The sequence below is a fragment of the Ailuropoda melanoleuca genome, chromosome 8 (genome assembly GCF_002007445.2).
Source record: "Ailuropoda melanoleuca isolate Jingjing chromosome 8, ASM200744v2, whole genome shotgun sequence".
NCBI classification, from domain to species: domain Eukaryota; kingdom Metazoa; phylum Chordata; class Mammalia; order Carnivora; family Ursidae; genus Ailuropoda; species Ailuropoda melanoleuca.
The window spans coordinates 13,912,537-13,930,415 of NC_048225.1; the positions used below are offsets into that span (position 1 = coordinate 13,912,537).

At 50.8% G+C, this 17,879-nt stretch overlaps 1 protein-coding gene across 8 annotated transcripts in view; it reads right to left on the reverse strand.

The window, feature by feature from the left end:
* Positions 1-4,177: 4,177 nt before the first annotated feature.
* The window catches only part of TMPRSS13 (transmembrane serine protease 13), a 30,515-nt gene continuing 16,813 nt past the window's right edge, over positions 4,178-17,879 (reverse strand). For 2 of the 8 annotated variants that reach the window (XM_034665858.1, XM_034665859.1), the window contains 8 exons: positions 17,301-17,393; positions 16,253-16,296; positions 14,911-15,073; positions 13,878-14,050; positions 11,151-11,249; positions 8,664-8,806; positions 8,358-8,510; positions 4,178-5,031 (listed from right to left, as the gene is read on the reverse strand). In XM_034665858.1, the coding sequence (XP_034521749.1) occupies positions 4,873-5,031; positions 8,358-8,510; positions 8,664-8,806; positions 11,151-11,249; positions 13,878-14,050; positions 14,911-15,073; positions 16,253-16,296; positions 17,301-17,393 (1,027 nt within the window). In that variant the 3' untranslated portion in view covers positions 4,178-4,872. Of the gene's footprint in view, positions 5,032-6,228; positions 7,696-8,357; positions 8,511-8,663; positions 8,807-11,150; positions 11,250-13,877; positions 14,051-14,910; positions 15,074-16,252; positions 16,297-17,300; positions 17,394-17,879 lie in introns of those variants that run through there. The other 6 variants (XM_019810150.2, XM_019810151.2, XM_034665860.1 and 3 more) reach the window with 5 other exon arrangements.

A 17,879-nucleotide genomic window follows, 5' to 3' on the forward strand; every position in this document is an offset into this window, starting at 1 on the left:
AAATGAGATTGTCACCTCAAAGAAAACATCTGACAGTGTTTGTTACAAGTGACATAATTTAAACTCTCAATTGAAAATTAGAATTTTGGAAAATTTGGATCTTTCACCAGGAGCTTCCCAATCCTTAAAGGCTTTTCTGATGAGATCAGTGGTGATGTGAATAGATATAGTTTTTTATATTGCATGATGAAACATGTCAACATCTGGAAGACATTTTCTAAATGATCACTGCATGATGTCACAAAATTAGACATGGGTAAAAAACCCATTGAAAGTGCAACACAGACCAAGAGATTTTAAGACGACCAAGTACAAAAAGTTCATTGACACATATCAGATTCCACGTTGCAACTAAACTTTATGAAACAGCCACTTGTCAAGTTTGCGTGCAGTATCAAAGTATCCACAATTACTTGAAAAGTGAAAATACTCTTTCACTTTCCAACTCTGTATCTGTGTGAGATCAGATTTTCTTCATATATTTCAACCCAAACAACATATCACAAGAGATTGAATACTGAAAAAGTATGAGAATTCAGCTGTCTTTTGTTAAGCCAGATATTAAAGAGATTTGCAAAAATGTAAAACAATGCCACCATTCTTATTTTGTGTTTTGAAAAATATAGTATTTTAATAAAATTATTATTTATGTTAACATGTGATTAAATACTTAGCTGTCAAGCTAATGAAATAGGTGCAAGATCTGTATGCTAAAAACTATAAAACTTAAATGAAAGAAACCAAGGAAAATCTAAATAAATGGACAACATGGGGCATCTGGGTGGCTCAGTCATTAAGCGTCTGCCTTCAGCTCAGGTCATGATCCCAGGGTCCTGGGATCGAGCCCCACATGGGGTTCCCTGTTCAGTGGAGAGTCTGTTTCTCCCTCTCTGTCTGCCCCTCCACCCTGCCCATGCTTTCTCTCTCACTCTCTTTCCCTCAAATAAAAAAATACACAGATAACATACCATGTTCATGGTTTGGAAGACTTAATAGTTAACATGTTAATTCTCTCCAAATGGATTATAGATTTACCACAACCCCAATGAAAATTTCAATAGGATTCTTTGTAGATAAAGACAAGATGGTTCTAAAACTTGAATGGAAAAATAAGGAACCAGAATACTCAAAATAATTTTGAAAAATAATTTGGAGAACTCACCCTACCCAACTTTAAGACATACTATAAAGCTAGAGTAATTAAGACAGGTGGCACTGGTGAAAGGATAGACACACAGATCAATGGAATATTACAGAGGCGAGAAATATACCCACACAGATATGCTCCATTGACTTTCAACAAAATGAAAGGGCAATTGGATGGGAAAAATGCAGTCGTCAATAAATGGTGCTGGAACAACTGGACATCCATTAACAAACAAATGAACCTCAATCTAGATCACAACGGCATCCAAAAGTTAACTCTAAATGGATCCTGGTCCAAATGAAAAGCATAAAACAACAAAATTCTTAAGAGAAAACATCAAAAAAGAGTCTTCATGAGCTTAGATTTGGCCAAGAGTTCTTAGCACAATCCAAAAAGGAAAAAAAAAGAGATAAATTGGAATTCAGCAACTCACAACTTTATAAGGGCACAGTTAAGAGGATGAAAAGACGAGCCACATAGGGAGAAAATATTTATAAATCACATATCCAACAAAGCCTAGTTTCCAGAATATATAAAGAACTCTCAAAATTCAACAATAAGAAACAAACAACCCAACAAAGAAATAAGAACTGAACACTTAGCCAAAGGGGATCTACAGACGGCAAAATAGCACATAAAAAGATGCTCAACATCATTAGTCGTTAGAGAAATGCAAATTAAAACCGTAAGGAGATACCACTGCACACCTATTAAAATGGCTGCCTTAAAAAATCCGAGCAATACCAATTACTGGGAGAGTGAGGAGCAAGTGAAACTCCTATATTGCAGGTGGGAATACAGAATGGTACAGATCCCCTGAAAACAGCCTGGCAGTTTCTTACAAAGTTAAACATATGATCACTATATGACCCAGCAACCCCACCTGTAGTAATTTATCCTAGAGGAATGAAAACTTCAGTTACATGAAAATCTGTACACTAGCACTGAAATCTACACTCATCTTAATTTCTGCCATGATCTTATCAAGAAGGAATGGGTTTGACTCAAAAGAAAATTTATAGGCCTTTGTGAGATGTTTATGACAGAGACAGGGCTGAACTGTCTCCAAGGAGAAGGGCTGAACTGTCTCCAAGGAGAAGGGCTTTGGGGGCTGAAAAGAAGGAAGCTGCTAGAACCTGACCCAGGGAGAGGGGGATTCTTGAAACTAGGGGTACAGAGAGCAGCAGATTCTCAAGCTATTGCCTATACCTGTAAAATCCTCTGAGGGGTGCCTGTGGAGGCTGCAGATGGAGCGCCCAGCCTGGAGAGCAGGGTACAGGCTCCCTCAGAGCCTACCATCCCGGGGAAGAACAGGATGAGGAATGCTTTCCAGCCAGGCTGGAACGTTCAGAGTCAGATTTTCATCCACTTTTAAAAAGAAAGGTGACATTTCTTGTACCTTCGTGGCATGGAGCAAATTCCTGCTGACTCCACTGGGTGTTCGTTGGAACCCCAGAGAGCTGAAGGTGGCCTCCTGGGGAACACCATTTACAGAGCTTGTGGGAGACAGAGGGAGCAGCCGGAGGGCTGGCAGGGAGAGCTTGATGCCACTGAAGCTATGGCAGGTTCACCAAGTAGGGAGTCCTCAACCTTTCAATGCTGCAGGGAGTTCCCGTGGGATGAGGACTGAAAAGTTTCCGTTGGATTTGACAACATGGTGGCTCATTGATGTGATGGGGCAGGAGCCAGATGGCTGTGGCTTGAGGAGTCCTTGGGGCACGAGGACGTGTGTCCCCTCACAGCCCTGAGCCATCAGTTCCATTGGCTGAGCGGTCAGGTGCTTCCAGGGCAGGGCCAGTGCCAGATACCCATCCTGGTCCCATAAGTGGCAAGACAGAGCAGAGTGAGCTCAACCAAGTGGATCTCCATGACTTAGAGAAATGCCCAGCAGAAGACACCCACCTGCCCCAGGTGGTAGTGTCACCTTCAGGTGCGATCACCTCATTGCTATAAAACTAAGAGGCAGGTTTATACAGAGAAATGGCAAATCTCCTAAGAAACTTGAACCCTTTGAAGATGTATTCAAATTCCCCTCTCCTGTCTCATTTGTTTGCTGAAGGGATGAAGATAGAGAGGAAGGATCTGGCCCTTTTGCTGCAAATTCAACATTTGTTTAGAGGGCTCAGTATGCCAATCACTTCGTCCCGCGTGTTTACACATAGCCTCCCACTTAATCCCGCAGCAGAACGTGGGAGAGCTACGCCTGTGCTGCGTGAGGGAACAGGGAGGTTGGCTTCCCCAACGTCACATAGCTCAGTAAGTGCTGGAGTGGAATTTGTGCCTCCAGGTACCTCGAGTCCAACTTCACTGCTCTCTCCACTAAAATGTAGTGTAGTTAGGATGGATTCAAAGAAGACTCCCAGCTCTCTCCTTGTATGAAAAGTGAAGAACTTATTCCGACTCAGGCATTGGTCAGAGGAGATATCCTGTTATGTCCACATCCCACATCCCGCCGGCAGGAGCTGAGCCGGGCAAGACCAAAGCCCAGGCCGTGCCCTCCTCTTCTCTGAGGACTCCTCTGGGACAATCTGGGCTGCTTATTCTGAGAGGACTCATCGCGAGACTAGTATGAGCTTGCTGCCTGGGCTGGGCAGCAGAATTCCAAGGAACAGGAAGCCTGGGTCAGTGCAGAGGATGTAGAGAACGAGTGGCATGAGCCTCTCAGGGCCACCCACCCACACTGAGGGGACATGGAGGTGTCCTGGGGTGACAGCTTATTATGGCATAGGAGGGCCTCCCAGAAAGCATCCACTTGGGACGTGGGTGCAAGAGGAGTCAGGGGGGCCACCTCCCATTCATAATGCTATTGTCTCAGGTTCTGGAAACTGCATGAGCTAAGCCTCCAGTCGTGTGACACTCTGAGGGGTGTGCCCAGCACTCTCTGGGGAGCTGTCCCGCCCTGCCCCTCCCACAGCAGAGGCCTGGTGGAGAGTGGAAAGATACACGGAGCCAAGGCAGATCCTATGAGGTCACAGCTAGGAGAGACCTACCTGACTTGGGAAAGCAGCGCTTACCATCGGACAGCCTGGATTCAAAGTCCAGCTCCACCACTTTAGCAGTCGTGTCTTTCGGGGAAGCTCATTTCGCTCCCCTTGGCCTCTGTGTCCTCATCCGTGAAACAGGGATAATAGTGCCTACTCAGAGCTCTCGGGAGATAAGACACATCAGGTGGTTAGCACAGCCTCTGCTGTATAGCACACATTCCGCAGATGCTAGCCCTTATCATCATTATCCTCATCATTATCATTACAGGGAGCGCTCCACGTGCATCTCCCAATGCCCCCCCCCAAGTGCATCAGCACACTGGCTAAGCAATTATGGGAAACAATAGCCCTTGGGAAGCTAACCAAACTCCAGAGGCAGCTGGTTGGGCAGCGAGGCTATAACCTGCTCTGCCTCCAAAGAACTAGCCTCTGCCCCACACCCAGCACACTCACGTGGCCCTCCCCTCCTTCCTGGGGTAAACTCAGCTGTCGGTGGAGCTGACAAAGCCAGAGAGTCTGAGTGGTACCTGGAGATGCCTGGGACCCAGGGACCAGAGGACGGTGTCACCAGCGATCCCCCTCATCCCCCACCAATATATACACGCACATCTTTCTGGAAATTCTGGACCAATTAGAATCTGGACCAATCCCCCCGTTCCATGATTCTTATGGCCTCTATAAATGTCCAGTGTCTAAGGAAAGTGGTTTTTTTTTTCATAATAATATTTTTATTATATTATGTTAGTCACCATACAGTACACCCCTGGTTTTTGATGTAAAGTTCGATGATTCATTAGTTGCGTATAAGCAAAGTGTTTTTCTTTTCCTGCGGAGATGCTGCTTTTTCTCTATCTTCTCTCTCCCACGCACGCCCCTGCACCCCTGCAAGTCACTTCTGCCCTAGGAAGCCAGAGAGAGAGAAGAAGGGTCTGAAAAATAATGTGGAGGGGCCCCTGAGTGGCTCGGTCATTAAGCGTCTGCCTTCGGCTCAGGGCATGATTCCAGGGTCCTGGGATCAAGCCCCGTTATCAGGCTCCCTGCTCTGCTGGGAGCCTGCTTCTTCCTCTCCCACTCCCCTTGTTTGTGTTCCCTCTCTCGCTGGCTGTCTCTCTCTCTGTCAAAAGAATAAATTAAATCTTTTAAAAAAAATATTGTGGAAGGAAGCCCCCTCACTGGATGTTTAGACGGATGAGAAATAAGCTTTGGGTTAAGCCGCTGAAGTTGTGGGAAACTGTGGGCTATTATTAGGGTTTCTGTGTTATCCCTACTTGCTAGTATGCTAAACCTGGCACCTGCCCCTCCCCCATACCTTTTTGTTGGGCTGGAGCCAGAAAAGAACTGAAGGAGGGGCTTCTCCCCCTCACACTGACATGAGAGAGTTAAGAAAACAAATCTGAGGTGTCTGCAGGCCAGGCCCATGGACACAGGCCTGGAAAATTCTGTGTTCATGGCCAGAGGCAGGGGTGTGGACAGTGGGGCACTGGCCATGCATCAGTGGGATCATAATGACAGAGGTCAACATATTCAATACAGGAAAAATAGTGCAGAGCAAGAAGGGATAGATCTTTCAGCAACCATGGGACGGCCTCTCCAATTCTGTTGGAAATACTTGAAGTTTTGGGGCTTTCTTATAACTGTGCCTCTTGCTAAGCTTGACAAAGGCAGAGGTACAGAAAGAGGAAGAAGGGAAAAGGAGAATGGACAAGCACTGGATTGTCCTTCACCCACCCCCATCTGTTTTTTTTGTGAAGGTTTACTTACTTTTTAAGACTCCTTTCAAGCCTCACCTCCTCTGTGAAGCCCTCCCTGATCTCTCCAGGTACAACTGGTAGCTTCCAAGCTTGGTGTCCATACTCATCATAGTTTCCATCACAGTGGGTCACAGTCGTGAGTTCCTGAGGACACTGTCATAGTTTTTGTACCCCCGGGCCTTGCATGAGTACCTGGTACAGAGTAGGCACTGATATGGCGGGTAGGTGGCTGGCTGGCTAAATAAATATGCAGAAACCACAGCTGAGGAACCAAAACTAAAAAGCCCGACTGAGGCTGTCTGGGCACCTGGGTGGGCAGGGTATCAGCAGAATATCCAATCACCAATTTTTCAGGTCACACAACTTTTATTGCTGAAGGCCATTGCCGGGGCTACTGTAGACATGCATGTTGCCCTCCCCCACCCCCAGTCCTGATAACATGCAACTAGCCCCCTCGGACTCTGCCCAGCCTTGCTGCTGGGCTGACCCGCATGCACCCTGCCTCTGAGAGTCATAGCACCATGAGGCAGGCTCAAGGGAAGTGAGGAGAATGGGAGTAGGCAAGGAACTGGTGGCCTGGAGGAAAGGCTGGGGAAGGCCCAGGCCTCTAGCTGGCATGGAGGTCAGGTACGCTGATGGCTTACAGGAACAGCACAACTCAGATCCTTCGACATGGCTGTTCGGAGGGCCCGGCACAGTGTCAGCTCTCTCTCCATGGCAGTGTTCATGTCCGTGCCAGGTGTCTGAAACAACGGAGAACTTGAAAGGTGGAGAAGTGGAGAAGAAACTGCAAGGCCCAGGACAGCACTAGGAACGAGGGGGGCCTGTCCATCTGGACTCTCTCAGGCTCCGAGGCCCACGGAGAAGCAGCAGTCATTTCGTCACGTCCTGGTTGTGGCCTTTGGATGCAGCAATGCTTGTGGCTCTCTGTGATGGGTTTGCTGGCCAGCCCGCATGAGGACTCCCTACCCTGAGGACCCCAGAGGGGCTCCTTCATCCGGTCCCTTGAGGTCAGGAACATTCAGCAGGACTCTGGAATGGCACAACTCCCATAAGTCCCTTGGAGTTTTTGGGGGTGATGGATGCTAGCACTTCAGGCTCCTGGAATTTTTGAAGAATCTTTAAAAATGCATCTACTTCCATTTCTTGAATATAAAAATAAAATAAAAATCTGCCCCGACTGCCTGTGACCGAACAAGAGCAGCTGTGAGCCTGGACAGCCACAGCTCAGCCGGCCCTCCACATCTGGGCACCAGCAGAAGGTCTGAGAAAGGGCAGGACGCTCGTAATGCCAAGGGGAGCATCTTCCCGCTAGGGCCAGCCCAGGCCCTCCACCACCTGGCCGTCACTTGCACTGCTGGTGGCCACTCAATCTGGGCTGGTCTCCGAGTCAGTGTCAGAGGAGCAAGAATTCCTGAGGTGCAATTCCAGGCCCTTCTCTGGGGCCCTGTTTGGGCTTCACCTCCTCCATCCATATGGACACCCCCGCAGGAACCTCCACAGTGCCCAAACTATTAACTCCAGGTGCTTTCCAGCCTGGGGTTTGGGAAGAGCTGACAGCTCTCCTGGTTTCTGAAGACCTTGGGAGAGCAACAACATATACGCGTGCATGCACACACATGCACACGCGTGCACGCACACACATGCACACGCGTATGCCCATTCACAGAGGCAGCAGACAGTGGAGGTGGGAGTAACGAAGGTGCCTGGTGGCCTTTAGCCCAGGTGACACTGCAGGTGGCCCAGTCACTTTGGCCAGTGCCGTGAGGTGGGACAGGCCAGCTGCTTAGGATTTCCGGAAGCGCACCTCCCTCTGAGGATGAGAACAGGGAGAACAGGGTGAGGCTGGGTCAGGGATACAGATGTCGAAGGTGGGCGTTCAGAGCCTGAAATTCAGTCCCGCTGTCACTGGCCACTGCTCCTCAGAGAGAGGAGCCATGGAAGCAGAGAGACCCACCAGACTGGATTTCTGGAGCAGCCCCCCAGGCTCTCTGCACTGCTCCGCCCTCGCTCAGGCAGAGGAGGGAAAATGAGCAGAGCGTCCCTGCTTTATGGCTAAGATGGCAAGTGCAGGGAAGGTAGGGCTGCACTGGGTCAGCAGAGGTGGGGGTGAAGCCCGGCACTTCCTGCCAAAGAGGGAGGCCTTCTGCACACGCCGCTCCAGTGGGCTGTGTGAATTCACACCTTGGCCAACCCTGGGGAGAGGACATGCTACTGGGGTCAGCACCCAGCCTGGGCCCCCTCTTTCCAACCCTTCAGAGAAAGAAAATGGAAGGAGAGAAGCAGGCAGCTGGGGTTGGCCCAACATTCGATTCCTGTCCTGTCCCGTCTTCTGCACTTTCTGAACACCCCCAAACATGAGGGGGTGAGGGGACCTCTGCTAAAACCCCGGGGAAAGCCTGGGCCCTCTACCAGGCACCCCACCTTTGGGGAGCTCACAGTCTGCCCCGTGCAGTGGCCCACGCAGCCTCTCACCTCCATCTTGCTGTAAATCCAGGGGAGGACTTCGGTCACTCTGGTGTACACGCCAGGCTTGTTTCTCTGGCCACAGCCCGTGCCCCAGCTGGTGACCCCTGCCAGGTACCAGCGGCTGTTCTGCTCACAGACCAGGGGCCCCCCGCTGTCTCCCTGTGGGGGGAGCACACATCTCAGCAGGGGGGGACAGGTGGTCCTTGAGCAGGAAATGGCAGGCACTTGCTTCTCAATCCGAACCCACCACCCCAGACTTCCCCCACGGCCCCTGGCTCCCAGGACCTGAGCCCCACCCAGAAGCAGCCTCACCTGGCAGGAGTCTCTGCCTCCCCGAAGGTCCCCGGCACACATCATCCTTGGGGTAAGGTAGCTGTCGTACACCAAGAAGTCATTGCATTTCTTAAAGTCAATGAGGTTGACCTGTACCTCCCGGAGGAAGGGGGATGTCTTCTCTTCAGTGAAGCCAAGGCGAGAAAAGGGAAGATGGGAAAGGAGTGAGACCAGATCTGGACACCTTAGCGACCTTCTAGCTGCTCACCTAATGAGCCAGATTCAGAGCTTTCCGGGAGCGGAAGGTACCATGCCCATGGCTAGCCACCCGGAACACAGGGGCACACACGCCCTTGCGCCACACACAACCCGCTACACATAACACAGAGACAGACATGAACACAGACAAACCCACACGCCTATCAGGCTGCCTTCATGTTGCACAATCTTTTCTGCATTCAGAGCACCATCAAATACATCACTTCATTTGTTTTCAGTAACTATGTGCCCTATCGAGTGTACTTAATCCATTTACAGTTGCAGTAACTTAACAGCCGAAGGCGTGACCTGCCCACAGTCACACAGCCAGTCAGTTACAGAGCCGAGACCAGAACAAGGCTGCTCCCAGGCCAGTCACCATCCATCGCACTGAGGAAGGGAAAGGTGACCCTGAGACCCACAACTGGCCAGAAGCTGACCATGAGGCCAGCCAGGTGCTCCGGGGCCAAGCATGAAACATCCTACAGACCCAGCATCAGTGAAGGCCACTCTGCGGTAGTGATGAAACGAGGCAAAAGACCACTCTGTAATCTTGTTTAAGCATAAATGAAAACAAGGTAGGTTACAAACCACAGAAATGCCAACCGTCCCCCTCCCAGCTAGTAGGAGTGGCTATTGCTGCTTCACCGATTATAGTTTCAGACTCAGTTTATTCTTAACTCCTAGAGATTGTTAGGATGTCCAATCATAGAATTATCCCTGCTTCCTGAAAGCATCCAATCTAGAGAAATGCTCCACTTCTTTGAACTGCCCCCCTCCCCAAACCCTCCAGATCCTATGATAAGTCCTTTCTAGCACTCTTATTAAGACTCCCATGGTTCCCCATGGCATCTGTTCCCCGTCACTGCAGTGAGCAATGAACCCAATGTGTTCAGTAATAGGGGGTCTCCAGGTGGTCTTGGCTGGAGACCAACTGCTTTGACATATACTCAGGTATTTTTATACACATTCGTCTCAGGTTGGTTTACAGGATTTTACTTTGGAGCGCTCTGTGTGAAGCTGTTTAGGGGGACACAGACACCTGGTATGGTCTGCATTTAGGGGACACAGACACCTGGTATGGTCTGCATTTAGGGGGACACAGACACCTGGTATGGTCTGCATTGATGGAAGGATCTTAACCACCCAAGTGGAGCCTACATGGTCTGAATACAGGATGCATACTGTTGTCAATAGTCAAATTGTCTATTTGTTGTCAAATAGTCCTTCTTCTTTGTAAAGATAGGTGAATGAAGTGTTGGTATCTTCACCAGGAGGTGGCACCTAAGAGTTCTCAGGAAATAAATGTATAAGCCCCTATGTACAGGCCTGTATATAAACACATTTGGTATATTCTTATAGGATAGCTTTTGTGAACTTATGTAGCTGTATGTGAAAGTAGCGGATATCAGTTAAGCCTGTGTCAACATTTGGTATCTTTTTCACTTGCACATTTGACACTTTTTCTTTTGATTGACTAAAGCTGCATATACTTAAAAAAAAAAAAGCAAAAAGCAAAAACAAAAAAACCTTTTTTTATTTTGTTTTCACTTAAAAAAAATTCAATAATTTCAATTTAATGGGGGCTTTTTCTTTTTCTGTTTTTTTAAAAGATTTTATTTATTTATTCAACAGAGATAGAGACAGCCAGCGAGAGAGGGAACACAAGCAGGGGGAGTGGGAGAGGAAGAAGCAGGCTCATAGCGGAGGAGCCTGATATGGGGCTCAATCCCATAACGACGGGATCACGCCCTGAGCCAAAGGCAGACGCTCAACCGCGGAGCCACCCAGGCGCCCCATAATGGGGGCTTTTTCAATGGAAGAGTTAGTCCAAAGTGCAAGAAACAACCAAGTCTCTGTGAGCAAATGGAGTATGATAGGGATAGCACCGGCTTGGCAGTTTCTACATTATTCTAGACTATTCTAGACTTAGTTCTGTCTATCAGAAATTACCAGGGTGACCCTGGGCAGGGACGGAGCCCCAAAGGTGTTCAGTTTCCTCATTTGTAAAATGGGGAGAATGGGTCAAGGGTGGAACTCGGGAGATTAAACGTTCCTAACAGGTGCTATGAGATATAATATAAACTGGTCCACTGTGTGTGGGGTGAGGTGAGCACACACATCCACACACAGGCCCATGAATCTCTGTGCCCAAACCCTCATCTACGTAGGCCCTCCTCTATACACCCCGACACATCACCCATACACACTCCATACAGACGCACATGTACACACACACAGACACAGCCTAGCATCTCTGCCTCTCACCATCGGTCTCCTTGGTCTTGCCAAAACCTGTGATCCAGCAGTTCTCATTGAGGCTGAAGGTCTGTCCGTGCATAGGGAGGCAGGCAGGGTGGATGTGAGCTACAATAAGACCACAAGACATCAGAGCAGGGACAAGGCTGGAGGTCTCAGCTGGGGTGGTAGTGTGGAGGGACAGGGGTACCCATTCCCTCCTTGCCCCCAATGTGGTTCTGAGTCTTCCAGGGCCTTGAACGGACCACACAAGAAACTCAGTCACTCTATCTTGACCCTCCAGCCTTCGGGTTGCTGCTGGAGTTCCATCAAGCATTCTGATCTCAGTGGACGCCATGTGCGCTGAAGCAAATCCCTCAGAAGCTCCCCTGTGCCACGCAGATCCCCGGGGGGTTATAAGGCTCTCCCTTCTAGGAGTGGCTTTCCTGGCTGAGCCTCCTCCACGCCCGTCCGACGAGGAAGGAGCAGCAGCAGACTAAGCCCCAGCCATTAGCACCATGGCATCTCAGTGGTGTGTCCAGCCTGCTTTGGGGAGAGCACTCACGGGTGGCTCAGGGCCTGAGGCACTTCTCCAGGTCAGACAACCTCCCCAAGTGGGAAAAGCACATCCCTAGAGGCACAGACCACAAAACCACTGCTCACTTGCTCTCATGCTCATTTAGAAGGTACTGCTGTATACTGCTGTATATCACGTCACAGTTCCCTCTGAGGACTAGGATCTTTAGACTAGGGCGTGGACGACCAAACTCCAATTTGCAAGACAAAAATATCAGCTGATAGAGTGTTTGCAGGGCTCTCCATTGTTTGTTATGCTCCCCGCAAGCACCTAGAACAGTGCCTGACACATACAAAGTACTCAGCAAACATAGAAAGGAAGAAAGAAGGAAAGACACACAGGAAGGGAGTATGGGAGAGGGAATGAATGCTTGATTCTTCTATAAATTGGGCTCTACATATCGGGGTCTAACACATTTGTCTGCTAGAGAGTAAACAAACAAAAAAAGATATGAAGGAATGGCATCAATTATTAACCAAAAAATGCAAAACATAATTTCTTAAAATATGCTCATTTTTAAGATGTAGGGTCTTAAAAACAGTGAACACGGTTCTATCCTCCACCCGTTTTTATGGGGGAATTAAACTTATCAGTGAGTTTTCACAAGTTTTCTCAGATAGTACTGTGACTTGAAAGGGCTCGGCCCACCAAAGGAGTTTAAGAAAGTCTACCCTGATTTCTAAACCAAAAATCAGGGCACATGGTCTGACCACAGGACTAGATAAATCTAAGCTGTGATTCTCAGACTCCAGGTGTGCTTCCTGCCCAGGGGCCTATCAGAGTCTTGAGAGGGACTGCCACAGTCTGAAAAGCATATGCAATGTAATAATAGCTTTTATTTGGTTTTACAGATTACTTAATTTGATTTGGAATTCCAAATAACATTAAGGGGGGGTTGGGTGGTGGGCAATCTGGATGGTTAGCCAAATGCAGTCTGGGTTTGGCAAGGCTGGAAAGACCTGTTCTGGTCCTGGAGACTGACTGCCCCCTCTTCGGTGGGCATGAGGGGTAAGCCATGCGCAGAGGACGGCTCCTCGGCTCCTCGCCTTGCAGACCCCAGACTCCACGAAATAAGCTGGTAGGAGAGAGCGGAGGAGGAGTGGCGGGGAGGCTGGTCTGCTGGTGGGCGTGGTCCTGGGCCAGCCCCGCCCAACCGAGCTCCCGCCGTTTCCTCCTCCTCACCCCACTCCGATGACCTAGTGTCTGACTCACGACCGACACCGCCTCTGTAATTAATGTGCCAGGAAAGACCAGCTCACAGGCTCAGAGCACGAGAAAGGCTGGACTAACCTGAGAGCCCTCCAAGGCTTCCGGAAAGCCCGGTCCACCTTAGCGATCCTTCTTCAGAGAAGCCCCATGTGTGCCCCCTCGGCTCCCCCAGCTGTCCCCACCATCGTGTCATTGGCCTCTCCTGGCTGTCTGCGTGTCACGGATTGTATTTGCGATCGCAACCGCAGCGCGCGCTGCAGAGCAGCAGACACACAGTTACGTATTTGAGAAGCGAGCTTGCATGAGTGAGTGAATTAATGGATGAAACCGTCTTTGATCTCCTGACAACTCCCCTAGCATTTCCGCCCTGTCGCCAACCTCATGGCAGTTCACTGTCTGAACGCGTCCTCGTTCTGTGCTCCCAAGTGCAGTGATCGCAATTTAGCATCAGAGAGCCCCGCGCCAAGAGCTTTGCTCGGGAGGCAGACCCACCTGGATCCCATCCTGGAGCGGCCACTTACTACTTCGTGGCCTTGGGTAATTTTCTCTCCCTGAGGCTCCATCTCCTCCAATGTAAAACGAAGCTAATAATAGCACCTGCTCTACAGGATTGGTTGGGAAGAGTAAATGATACCACAGCTATAAAATGCCGACCACAGTGCCCAGCCCCTGTTAAGTGCTCAATAAATATGAGTGAAGCAATTCAATCTATTTATATTGGTTAAAACCAGTATCCAAGCCTAATCTCTGTCACCAACTTGCAATGTAAGATGTGTCATTTGGGACAACATTATTTCCAGCCTCCAGGCCTCAGTTTCCCCAATAGTAAAGTAGAGGTGTTCCATTAAATGACCCCCAAGAGCCTTTGACTTCCACCGTGTGGAGGCTTTGGGACCCCAAGAGGGGTCTATGGACGCGCCAAGGCTGGGCCCCGAGGGCTGCCTGGAGGAGCTGGTGTGGCTATGACTCACCAGACAGCGTCAGGGGCTTGGAGAGCCGCAAGAGGGCGATGTCGTAGTCATCTTCCTCATCCGTGTAGTTGCCATTGATGATGATCTGGGAGATGGAGGCTGCCTCAGGCAGCTGGAGCAGGTTGCTGGTGCCTGCATAGACCTTCCAGCCCTCCAGAATCTTCTCCCGGGTCCTGCAAGAGCCACAGGGAGCATGGTCCAGCTCCTCGACCAGCAGAGCCCCCTGGCAGCGTCTGCTACACACAGGGAGCCGCAGCCGCAGCACCAGCTTACAGGCAAGGGGACGGACAAAATGACCTTGGAAGGGAGCCCTCCATCTTAGCCCAGGGCTCCAAAACCACCCCTTCTCCAAAAGCCCATCCTAAACTGGCCACCCAGCACCTCACAACAATAAGGAGGAACGATGGGCATGACCTCTGAGCGTTTACCCCCACTGTCTCCTCTGCACACCACCAAGCTTCCTGCCAGGTAGACAGGACACATCTCAGAAGTGTTGTCCTCTGCAGAAATAGAGCTTTAGACAGGACAAAATGACCTGCCAAAGACTCACTCACTACTGGGGAAGCCAGTGCCCCTGAGGCCTTGTCCTCAGAGCCTCTTCCTGCCCCCCCCCAGCTCAAAGGGACAAGGCTAGCTGGCAACAGTCAGAAGCTGACCCCGGGACAGCATTCCTGACGCCTCGGGCTCCTCTCCTGGAAGTTGCTGTTGCAGGAAGTGGTAAACCCGAAGCCTTTCTTTCAGCCGGGTCTTCGGTCTTCAGGGAAAGTCTCCCAAGCCCTTTTTTTCTGCCTGCCTCACCCTCCCTCCAGGCCATCCAGGTTCTTTTCTCATTCTGGGCGGTGCTCAGTTCAAGTAACTCCAACGCCCAGCCCCAGGACCAAACAGCAACTGCTGATTATGTCCCTGACCCCGGGGGTCCCGGGCTGACGACCAAAGGTCTCCTCCGAAGAGAGACAAGTCAGTCGGCCATCCTCCCTCCCTGGTGCTCCCTGGCCCCAGGCAGCATGACGTCACCCGCCCCTCGGGCACTTACACGAAGAAGCAGTGGGCGGCGGTGAGCACCCACTGGGCGTCGATCAGCGTGCCCCCGCAAATGTGAGTGGTGCCGTAGTGCAGGCTGATTTGCCAAGGCCACTTGCTCTCTGGGGCCAGCGCCCCTCCCACGATCCGCCCCATCATGGCCCTCAGTCCACAGTCTGCGGAGAAGCAGACGAGATGAACCGTGACCTCTGCTGCTCTCCGAGCCACCCCCATGCTCCCTGGGCCCGGGGCAGGCTCAGGCAACCCCATTCTGACAGCACCCACCCGCCCGTGGGCACAGCTTTGCTCCCTTAAGCTGATGTGGCCTGGCTGTTTGGAAATGCCAAAGCAGAGCTCCCATTTAGTGGGTTAGATTTCTGGGATTACCCAGTGAGAAGTTTTCATCCCAGGCAAGTTCTTCTTTTCTCCCACTCATTCATTCATTCCTTAACTTCGACAAATGCTCACTAAAGGGCCTGAAGTTGGAGGCCCTGTGCCAAGCATCAAGGTCATAAGGGCGAGTCCCAGGGCTGCCATGATGTGCAGGTGGGTCTGTGCCCGTATGGTTCCCCAGTGGGTCATTTAGTGCAACTGGGGACCCTGTGTGTACCTCCAAAGGAACATTTCCAAGCATGTTCTGGAGTTATCCCCATAAAATTGTGGATGAGGACAGTCCTTGGAGTTTGTTTAGACATGTCCTTTTTTCTTTGAAGAGGGGAGAGTGAAGAACCAGCAGTGGTTTGCGGAGTGGGCACTCTGTCCATAGCCCCATGCCCGCCCACTCAGGGGAGCACCCCCACCTGGTCATCACTGAGAGCACAGCACTGGCAGGCTGGTAACAGCTTGGGCTTGGGGGTCAGACCCAAGGTCAGATACCAGCCCCTCACCTACCAACAGTCTGACCTTAAGTGAGGCAAACATTTCAGTCTCTTATCAGGAAGTGGACAGTAATGGTACCTGCCTCATGAGAACCAAATGCGGTTGTTTATCCAGAGTCAGTAAGAGTAGAATGTACTCAGTAAATGTTGGCCCTGGACCTAGTTCCATATCTGTTGATATGGGAGCTTTAAGCTGATCCAGACCAGCCCTCCCAGCCCTCCCCACCACCCAGAATCCATGAGATGAACGGCTTCCCCCATATGAATGAGGTTGCTGGGCTGAGCAGAGTCAGGAGAAGGGGAACCCTGAGACTGTCCCAGGGCCTTACAGGGACCCCAGCCCTGAAGCAGACCTGCTGGTTAAGACCATCTTCCTGGCTGGGACCCCCAGGGTCTCCCCCAGAGGAGTCCCACACCTCTGCTCCCTGACTCCCACCCCACACAGGCCACAGTCCAGGAGGAAGAGCATCTCCTTACGGGAACACTGGAGAGAGACATACCGCTGGGAAGGGCATTCAGACCTGCACAAAGGGACACAGACGATGAGAAAAGGGCACATTAGATACCTCCTCCAGGTAGCTTTCCCTGATTGACTCCTTCTAACTTCCTATCCCATTTCCTTTGCATAAGATAAAGATTCTGATCTCCCTCCCAGAGAGACAGACCCTTCCAGTGCTTTCTCCAGGAATGGGGATGGTTCAGTGTAAACCATCCCCACTGTTGTCCCCAACCCCCAGTTGTCTCATGGTAGACTGCACACATTGGGTAGATCCATGTCCTTTGAACTCATGACTTCACTGTCCCAGCATCTTTCCATAGCTGAACAAGTGGCCTGACCCTCCTGGGCCAATTCCTCAATGCTCCACAAGCAATGTAGCTTGCAAAACACCTAGCACAAAGCAGGCATCCAGGCTACAGCTAATTTCCTTCTCTTCCCTCCCCTCCCTGTCCCTTTTTCTCTGGGAAACCGCTTCTTCTTTCCCTCCCCAAGTTAAACACTGCTAGGTGGAGGAGATCCCCTCAACCTCCCCCTCAGTGGGATTGGGACAAGGGCAGGGCTGCAGTGTAGAGATGACAGGTGGGGGGGCCCAGGAGGAGGCCAGGGCCTCCCAGCCAGGCTCCCTGTCTCTGACCACATGCACCTGGCCCTCCTTCCGCTGCTGCTTCCCCTCCCCCCCTGCTGACCCCAGTGATGTTTCTCCCTCCCCACCCCAAGCCCACTCCCTGCAGCAGCTCCCTGTCCAAACACCTGGCGGACTGGTGGCCCCAAGGTTTATTCATGGTCTCTGACAACCACATGAACGCTTGAGCCACCCCTGACCTTGAGGTTCTCTCTGCACCAAGCTTCAATAAGAACTTTCAAGTCAGGAGACAGGTGGCAACTGAGGACTGTTCTGGGATGCTCAGGACATTCGCAATGGACTTCTGAAGGCTGGGTCCCAACAAGGCCAAAGGAGAAGGACTCCCTGACTAAAGCCCTCCACCGTTTCCCTGCCCACAGGCAGCCTGGCCCACAACACCACACCTGTAGAGGCTTTCCTGGAGGGTGGAGTTGTATTTGGAGATTGAGAAGCTGCTGGCAAGATCCCTATGAGCCACCTCAGTTGTCCGGTAAGCACTGTAAGGGAGGGGAGGGAAAGAAGAATGAGCCCCCTTGAGACAGGCTGTCCCCCTTCCTCACGCCACAGCTGGCATTTGAGTCTTGCTGGCAGAGGCCCGAGGCAGTTAAGGTCCAATACACTCAGCCTGCACCCACGTATTCCATCACTGTCCCCGCTAGCCCTGTGCACGAGCCCAGGAGACAGCATTAATACCCCTGGGAACTTGTTAGAAATGTAAATTCTTGGGTCCTCTTAGCCCTAGACCTACTGAATCAGGAACACTGGTTCTATGTTTTAGCAGGCTTTCCGGGTGATTCTGGAATACACACGCAAGTTCAAGAAACACTAACCGGGCCCTTTTCCAGCCACGCTGTGATCCACAGGCCAGCAGCAGCACCCCGAACCTGCTGAGCCAGACTCTGCATTGTAAAGATCCCCACGTTGTGGCTTTGCCCGTGCAAGTCTGAGAACCTTGTACTCGCTTACTGACCTCAGACCACAGT